Below are 9652 nucleotides of genomic sequence, written 5' to 3'. Positions count from 1 at the left end.
TTCCAATAGCAGCAGAGAAGAGAAGGAGCTTTTAGTCTGAGCTGGAGGGGCGGCGGGAGCATTTAAATGGATATCAAGGTGTGTGTGTGTGTGTGCGTGCGTGCGTGCGTGCGTGCGTGCGTGCGTGCGTGCGTGCGGAGGTTCAAAGAGAACGCTGAGCAGAAATATTGGACCTAACGGGGCAGAAACAGGACTAACATGCTGTTAGATGGACAGGAGGAAGAGGAGGAGGAGGTGATGAAGAGCAGAGCTCAGCTTCAGGTACAATCCTCCAAAAATCCACAAATGTTTGATTCATGTGTTTCAGTCCGAGTTACTGCTTAGAAACATCCAACCGTCCGTCCGTCTGTCCACCAGGAGGCCTGCAGTGAGTTCACACCAGCAAATCACTCTGCAGACTAAAACTGGACTTTATTTCTTTGTTTGTTGCAGTTTCCCTTCACATTGGGTTTTTTCAAACAGACTATGACAAAGCCAGGTGGGTGACAATCTTTGCTCCCATTGGACAGGAATGATGTGGGCGGGTCCAAACACAGAACCATGGAGGAACCAAACATGGAGGAACCAAACATGGAGGAACCAAACATGGAGGAACAAACATGGAGGAACCAAACATGGAGGAACAAACATGGAGGAAACAAACATGGAGGAACAAACATGGAGGAACCAAACATGGAGGAACAAACATGGAGGAAACAAACATGGAGGAACAAACATGGAGGAACCAAACATGGAGGAACAAACATGGAGGAACCAAACATGGAGGAACCAAACATGGAGGAACCAACATGGAGGTCCTGCTTGAACACTGAAGGCTCACATGCTGCTCAGCTACGGTGGCCCGTGAAGTCCAGAAGATGCTGGTTTCATGTAGTTGGTTCAGATTGAGGCTCTTCTGTATTCACACCAGAACCGGACCGAGACCAGCTCAGAAATGGTTCTGGATGCGGTACTTTGAGTGGAGAAAAGGTCCAGACTCTGGACCAAAGGAGGGCAGTCCTGGTCCTGGAGGGCCGGAGTCCTGCAGCTCTTAGACGTCTCCCTGGTCCAACACACCTGAATCCAACAGCTGAATCTCCTCCTCAGTGCAGTCAGGTTCTGCTAACGACCTCATATTTGACTCAGGAGTGTTGAAGTTGAGACACATCTAAAAATGGCAGGAGGCCTCCAGGCCTGGAGTTGCCCACTGCTGCTCTGGACCAAACGGGTGAACAAACCGTCAAGGATCGAGGTTTTCACTTCAGCCGTTTTCAGACATATTTCATAAAATAATCAGTTCATCTGTTTATCACTTTCTCTGCCTGACAGGTTAAACTTCTGGACCGAGGTTCTTCTGGACCGAGGTTCTTCTGGACCGAGGTTCTTCTGGACCGAGGTTCTGTGCAGGACGTATCGACTACAGAGGATATTGTGTTGATGGCTATAAACAGCTGAACTGGTTAATTAAATAAAGTAGAACTGAGTTTAAACACACCTGGTTCTGATCTCTAATCATTTCTACCTTCGTCTCTAACTGAACTCGCCTTACGGTGTTTGCTGCTGCGCTTATTTGTCTGATTTTATCACCGTCTGTCGCTGCTGCTTTGATCCAGCAGGACGAACACGAAGTCGGTTCTGCAGAACAAAGCGGGTCTGAAAGCAGGCGGCTCGTCTGCAGCCCATCGACCGGCTGCTGCTGAGCAGCAGGGAAAAATAATGTTGAGAAGTTTGTCCTGACAACCTGACAGAGGAGCTTTAATCAGTTTCCCTTAAGGATCAGTGGAGTTTAAGATCTCCTCTTATCTTAATCTGCGCTGTGCAGCAGGTAGAAAATGAGACAAACCGCTTCCGATTGTGTTCATTTACAGCCTGATGGAAACTGACCGCCTGCTGGGACAGACACAGGGGAGGATGAAGCCTCTGCAGCACAGGGAGAAATTCAGCTTTTACCCACAGAATCCATAGAACTCTACCAAAACCCCACTGGTCCATTTAAATACCAATATGAATGAAAACCAGGCTATTGTTCTTGGTGTCGGTTCTGTTTCCTAACCTGGCAGCTAAGCTGCTGATTTGACTGAATCTGTTTAATGTGAGGAAATGAAACAGATGTTTAGGGACATAAAACCGTTTCATTGTCTTTGATCAATGTGTTGCTTTGTGGCGTCTCAGTCTGAATAGAGCATATGTTGGGATACAGACTGTAGAAATCAGCGTCTCATTTCATGTCAGTTTTTATATCTCCAGGATCTGCTGACCATCTGGACTGGAGGCTGGTTCCCTGTTCAGTCCGCTTCAGTCCAATGAGTTCTTTTGTTGATGTGTGAACGCTAATCGGACTCTGGTCCGCCTCCAAACCTCGGTCTGGGTTCTGTTGAAGTGAACTCTGGTTCGGTTTCAATGCATATGTGAACACCAAGTGGACCAGAGACCTCTCCAAACGCAGGAAGTGGACTACAGCGCAGTGCATTCTGGGTAAATACAACCAAAACAAACGAGCTAGCTTAGCGCTACCAGGAGTTTTTTTTTAACCGAAGACTACAGAGAAATCCTACAGCAGCTAAAATCTGACGCCACTTCCTTTTATTTACATTTAGTGAAGAAGGAAGCTGCGCTCAGCGTCTTCACAGGGTTTTGTCGTTTCCTTCAGTGGATCTTGGTGCAGCGCCCCCACAGGCCAGGAGGGGAACAGGTTACTGAAAGGGTTTGGTTGGTTTGTGAAAGAGAACCACAGCAGCTGGAAAGTTCTTGTCCCAACTGAACCGAGCCTGCTGGACCATCAGACAGGAAAACATCTGTTAGTTGTTGTGCTTTGCAGAAAGTGAAATGATCTGGTTGGAATCCAGATGCCGTTACTGAAACCATTTTATCCTGAAAAGATAGCTCAGGAAGAAACGCTTGTAAGAAATCAAACATTATGTTGAAGTGAATGAAAAAGGCAGAAGAACTCGTCTCCTCCAGTGGTACCTGTGGTTCCTCAGATCATTTTAAAGTCTGGAGCAGAAAGTCAGAACCAGCAGTCAGGATGTAAGAGCGTCTTCTCCGACCGCCTGCCTCCATCGCCTCGGCAGGAAGATAAAGTCGAGCGTTTTCCTCCTGACAAAGTGACAGTGGCAGCTTTAATCTGTCCGCTGCTCCGTCTGAAAGGCGATAACTCTCGGAGGCCATCGATCCAGTAAGGATTTGTGACGACCGTCGGTGATTGTCTTTGTCCCGGCCGCGCCTACAGAGACTCTGAAGTGCTGATGAACAGGTTCGGCTCATTAGGAACGCTGATTTGCTTTCAGTCGCTCCACTTTTCACTCCCTGATCTTTTGTTCCTCCTCGAACTTCCTCAGACATTCATTTCATCCGTCGCCCTCATGCTCTTCACGTCGATGACAGAATGGCATCGCTAATTGCTTTTTAAGGATGTTAATTGTTTTCCTCAGATCCCCCTCTGCTCCAGTCTTTAATCCTGTTCTCTTTAACTCTTCTTCCTCTCGCTCTGCCTACATGTCGACCTCTTTGTCCACCGGGGGAATCCTGGTCGCCATGATTGGATGGCAGCCGACAGCAGAGAGCTTCTCCTTCTAATCGTTTCCATCTTCAGTGAGAGGAAAATATGGAAATGAGGCAGATTAGGAAAGAAAAGATTGATTACAACGTGGCTATCAGCTGAGGTTCAGCTGCAGGTCTTCATGCTCAGTTCTGACTTTTGTTTTCTGAAATCTGATTTTTTTGCATGGACGTTCATCCTACTAGTTAAATGCGATGCAATCAGACTTCTGCCTGAACGACCCCAAAGCGACGTCACAGAACAATAAACAGAACGTAGAGTTTTTAATTCCCGGGTGAAACAACGGCTAAAACTAAAACATCTCAGCTGCTGTGGTCGATGTATACTAACGTACTTGTGGAGAATTAGTTTTCTCTGATATGCATCTTCATGCTCTTCATGTTTATAGTTGCAGAAATTCAGCGTTTTTGTGAGGAAATTCTGAATTTAAATGTTTGTCTTTTAATAAAGATCCAACCAAAGACAAACATCAGATGCTCCGTTTTTAACATATAATATGGTTCAGTGTGATGAAATAAATTTGCGTTCTGGACGCAGCCGCCTGTGGATGGATTTTAAAGTTATTCGGAGCCGACAGCATCGCCACCAGATCAGAACCAGACGAAGGAAGCTGAGAAGAGAAAACATTAAAAGTATCGGCCCTGAGTGGAGCGTCGACTGACTGGATGTGTTGGGACTGAGATGTGATGCGTTTCAACAGCTCCCACTACGTTTCCATAATTCTGAATTTCAGAAATAGATTTGCTCAAAGGAAATACGGCAAGCTTTTAAAAGTCACATTTTTCAATAAAAAGTTCCAGGTGGTTTTTCAGCCGTATCAAAATTTGTGTATTTCGCAAACTGCAATGGAAACTCTTTTTTTCGCATCATGCCAGTTTGGATCTCTGATTTCCAGACATAAAACATTCAGGATGTTTTTCCTCCTGATGGTCCGGTAGGCTCGGTTCTACTGGAACCAGAACTTCACCATCTGCTCCACCTCCAGCTGCTGCGGTTCTTCTTTTCTGCTCGGAGTCAAACCAACCAAACCCTCTGAGCAACCTGTTCCCCTCCTGGCCTGTGGGGGCGCTGCACCAGGCACCGGGCAGGAAACGGCTTTAACAGAGAGCGAGGCGTGGAGCTGAGGTTTGGGCGGGGGGTACTCACTGTTACTTACTTGAACGGCTTCTCTCCGGTGTGCGTCCGGATGTGGTTGTTGAGGGTGGTGGCGCCGGCGAAGGCGCGGCCGCAGTATCCGCACTTAAAGGGCCGGTCGCTGGAGTGCGTCACCACGTGGTTCCTCAGCTCCGACGGCTGCGAGAAGGACTGGGAGCAGTGGCCACACTGGTACGGCCTGGAGGGGCGAGGAGACACTTTAATCATTTTAAAACAAGCAGCAGTCATGAAGGTTTTCACAAACTAAACAGAACCGATTACAGAACCAGAACCTTCCTGGAATCAATCTGGGCTTCTTTGGTCTCTGAGGTTTTTCAATGTTTTGCTTAAATTCTTCTGTTTTTTTCTCTAATTTCTCATCTAATGCTTGTTTCTGGAAGCAAGTAATTCAATGTTTTCCTAAGAAAAACAAGGAAAACTTTGATCTGTTTGATAATTTTCTTTATTTCACAAGAAGTAAAAATGGTGAACTTCAAATAAATTCCCAACTATAGGCCATTTTCATGCTTCATATTTTCAATGGTTCACTGTTTTCTTATTGTATTTTATGAATGAATCATTTGTAAAGATTCTGTAACGTTCATTTTCATTTCAACGTATTGATTACACTGCAAAAATCAAACAGAAGAAGAAGAACGAAAGCAAACCAGGAAGTGATGTAAAAACTACGTAACGTGGACAGAAAAGACAAAAGAACGAAGACATAACGACACTGAGAAACAAAGATGGCCTCCACCCACACGGGGCAGGGGAAGTCGGACTCCGTTCCGGTTACCATGGCAACGTGACCCTCATCCACCCGGCAGGCCCGGATCCTGACCAGACCATTTATCACAGAGTGAGGAGCCACAGATAGAGACGGAACCACAGCAGAACAAGAGATAGCTTTAGAAATGACTGGGGGTGTGTGTGTGTGTGTGTGTGTGTGTGTGTGCAGCCCAAATGGGACTAAATCAGACTGAACCAAAGCACCAAGCAGTGGCTCCATGAGTCCTAATGGAGTCCTGCTGTTTGTTTACAGGTTTTTGTTGTTTTTATATTTTGCACAGTTTCGGCTTCATTGCTGCCCAAACATTTTGTTCTTTTAGAAAAGAGCATTTACTCCAGTTAGCCAGTAATCTATTACTAAATTATTTAATGATTATTTGAATAAATGATTCGTCATGATTTATCAGATTAATTGTTTCAGCCCCGGCTCAAAGTATTAAAGTATTAAAGTATTAAATCATCATGTAGATTATCAGTATTTAATGTAGCTACTTCCTGTTTCAGTTTTCAGATGGCATAAAAAGTCTGAATCTGGACGTGAAAACGTCAAGTTAGGAGAAACTTTGATGAAATTCTGATACCATCAAACTTCAGCTTATTTAACCTTCATTTGAGGAACATGTTAGCCTAGCCTAGCCTAGCCTAGCCTAGCCTAGCTTAGGACCACAGAGCCTTTGTAGGAAGAACCGGGCAGATGGGGGCTGAGTCAGACGAGAATATATTTGGACTGATAACCAGCTGAAGCCTGCAGAGACGGGAAACATGGAGAAAGTCCAGTTTTCCAGCAGCTGCAAGATGTTTTCCTCAGCCAGTTTAGAAACAGATGAAGGTCAGTAAAGACTGTCAGCAGAGAGAAGTGACCGTCCCTGGATGTCGGCTGCGTCCCTGCAGTCAGCAGACCGAGAGGCGATTAGCTGCAGTCGGTCACATGAAGCAGCTGATGAGGAAGCTCATCACTTTACCGACGTTCATGTCAGACTGACGGATAAAATCACTTCTTTTCCAGAAACCATCAGCTCCCTCTGACTCTGGACGGTTTATGTAAATCAGACCAAACTGAAATCAAACGAGGTTCAATCCATCATCCTCAGTCTGATCAATAACTGGCCTAATTGTTTTTGTATCACAGCAATTATTATCATAACCACACTAATAAATAGAGTAATATATTCAACCAGAAGCAGCTCATCTGTTCATAATGAGATCACTGAGACTTTCTTCTCCTCAAAACTTTAGATTAATTGAGGCATAGAAACATTTTCCCACCAGCTAATTTACTCACAGTTTAAACAGATCATATCATTTGTTACAGAAATAAAGTCATTCAGCCAATAAGTCATAAACCGAATCTTTTGTTTTGATTTTCTAGAACCTTCCCATCAGCCATCTGGGTAAACCAGTCGAGTTTAAATTTAAAGTGTTAAACATGTTGATGAAATTAGATTTTAAAATCCTTCTAATCGAGTCAAGGTGTTTAATTTTTAATCAATATATTATTTGTGTGCATTTCTAAATCGCTCAGATGAGTTTCTGTGAATGCTGAACATCTGTGATGAATTTCTCTTGGTGAATAATTATGCAGAGCAACATTTTTACTCCATAGATGATCCATCCGTGTGTTTTCTTTTGAAAACAAACAGTTTCTGTTTAAGTGAAGCGTTGAGACGTCTGCTTCAGATCAAAGTGATTCATTCTGTGGAACCAATCAGAGCGAAGCGCCGTCAGAAGCTCAGCAGTAGGAAAACAGCCCAGAACTAGAACAAAACAAATAGACCAACATCTTCACCACCTTAATAAATCACAAACTCCTGCAGCAGGACAAACACACACACTAACAGTAATAAGAGTAAAATAGTGTAATATAAAATCGAAAAATTCTCACTTGCAGTTTTCCACATAAAAGGCGTCTGTGTGTGGGGGAGGGTTCATTCATCAGCAGGCCGGTCTATAAGTTCACGCCTCAGCGGGCCGCTCCACTATTTATTAGGTGGGTTTTCTATGAAGAGCCGCATTGATTGTGAATAGTTTAAGTTGATGAATGTGTGGATATTATTTATTAAGGCGGCAGGCCGGGAGATTAATGCCCAGTTATTGTTTGTTACGGTGGAAAGAGGAGGAGGAGGAGGTGAGGCACACACACACACACACACACACACGCACACGCTCCATGTTCACGTTAATACCTGCACACTTAAGAATGTTCTGGAATGCATGAATTACCACATAAAGTCCTGAACAGCTTTAGAACGAATGTTTAACAGAAAAATAAACGGAAAACGAATAAAAGCTTCAGAGCAGAAAGAACCGCCGTTCTGAGTTCTACCAGGATTCCAGAGGAAACACAGATTTCCTAATCCGGATTAATCTGAGAAAACTCCACTCAAAAACTTAAATAGCTGCTACGATAAGTTCTTAGTTCTGGTTCATGTTAGCAGGAAAACCTGCAAGCGACTGAGAATCAGATGAATCTGGACTGATTCTGCTCACTTTTCCCACAGAAATGAAAGAATTTTTAAAAATTTACAGGGAAAGTTTTCAAACTGTTCCAGCAAATTAACTAAAAAAGAGAAGCTTCAATTCACAAATTATTATAAAAAGAATAGCATTTACAAATAGAAACAACCGAAAATAAAAGTTTAGTCTGATTTAACTTCAGACACAGACAGAATATTTGTCTTTTTATTAGTGTATGAAAACATTTGGTTTCATTTTCCAAATTTAGGTTTTTAATCAAATATTAACTTTTATTACAAAACTTGCAGTTTGAATATCAAGCAAACCTTAAAAACACCCAAATGAAATTCAAGTGTTTTCAAGGATATGAACCTTGAATGCAGTAAAAATCAACCTGAGTTAACTTGTTTAACTGAGGTTAATTTTTCTCTGCCATGAAGCTGTTTTTCAGTATTTAGTTGTTATTGTGATTTAATGATAAAAACTAAGCTTTGTTAAAACCTGAAGCTCCTCTGGTTTTCAGTGCAGTGAAGGACGATCTGTAATTTTGTCCTGACCAGGTGTGGCCTGGAATAAAGACCCAAGATAAAAATATCACTGTATCGGAGCATTATGATATTACTCTAAAATGTGTTAACATTTTCTTTGTGTGTTTAGATGAAAATGCATAAGGCAATTTGTTGAAATCCAACCAGAGAAATCCATCTCAATGGGAGGAATCCCAGAGAGAGCACTGAGGGAGATGAGAACCGAGCTGAACTGCGAAGGAACATTAAATATATTTCAGAAACGTTTTAAACCGATGGATAATCGTCAGTCCAGTTCTCCTCTCCGCCCTGAGCCGCATTCAGCCGACATATGAAGAGGAATGACGGACAGACGGGTTTGTTGTGTTTGTTTTGACCTCGGTCTGCAGCGCTCCTCTGAACCGCTCAGCGGTCGTTAACATCCAGCAGTTAATCAGTGCGGCCGCGTCACGAGCCGCTGACAGCACAAACAGCCTGATACGCTCAGAGTCAACACGGCTGCTCACTAACACAAACACAGACGGCCACTTCTGTGTGTCTCTAACACAAACTAACAGCTCTTCATGTGGAGCGCCGATCAGAGGAGAACCGCCCGCCGCAGAGTTTACTCCGCGTTGACGTGACGGAGATCCGTCAAATTAATCACCTTGAAAACGTGGGTGAAAAGCGGCTCAGGACAATAAACTCTGCGACGCCTTTCAACACAACGTGTGGTAACAACAACAGGATCGGTGTCGACGTCTCACTGGGCCCACACCTCCAACACATGAGCTGATGAAAGAGGCAGAAGGCCTGCGAGGCCGAACGCCCTGCCAGCGCCGAGCCGGCGCGGCGGCGTGGGAACAAGATGGCCGAAGCCACAGCACAGAGGGGTCAGAGGTCAACGGAGAGGACAGGGAGAGCAGAGGCTTAGTGAGAATGTGTCAATTAGTCAACCGTAACGAAATGGTTTCAGTAGTTTTAAGTTTAAACGTTTTCAGATTCGGCTTAATTAAAACAAAGTTTAATGCTTTAACACAGAGCAGATTGTTTTCAAATGTTTTATTAAAAAACCCTGAAAATGTTGATGAATAATAAACCTCCTCAGTTCATCCTCTATAGAAGCGCCTGGCTCTGCAGCTTCAGCTGGAACCAAAAGTTTACATACACCAGCTTGAGGAATGAAACCCAAAACGTTTGACTAAACACTGAGGACGTGTATGTAAACTTT

The 9652-nt window shown here is 43.9% G+C and overlaps 1 protein-coding gene across 2 annotated transcripts in view; it reads right to left on the bottom strand.

The window, feature by feature from the left end:
- Positions 1–9652, bottom strand: part of prdm6 (PR domain containing 6) — a 79385-nt gene that overhangs the window by 7403 nt on the left and 62330 nt on the right. The window contains exon 8 of one of the 2 annotated variants that reach the window (XM_016661282.1): positions 4685–4871. In XM_016661282.1, the coding sequence (XP_016516768.1) occupies positions 4691–4871 (181 nt within the window). In that variant the 3' untranslated portion in view covers positions 4685–4690. The remainder of the gene's footprint in view (positions 1–4684; positions 4872–9652) is intronic. The other variant, XM_007573176.2, reaches the window with a different exon arrangement.

This window comes from Poecilia formosa, unplaced genomic scaffold, assembly GCF_000485575.1.
Source record: "Poecilia formosa unplaced genomic scaffold, Poecilia_formosa-5.1.2 Scaffold320, whole genome shotgun sequence".
NCBI classification, from domain to species: Eukaryota; Metazoa; Chordata; class Actinopteri; order Cyprinodontiformes; family Poeciliidae; genus Poecilia; species Poecilia formosa.
Note: the sequence above shows the minus strand (reverse complement) of the source record. Positions and strands in the feature narration are given on the sequence as shown.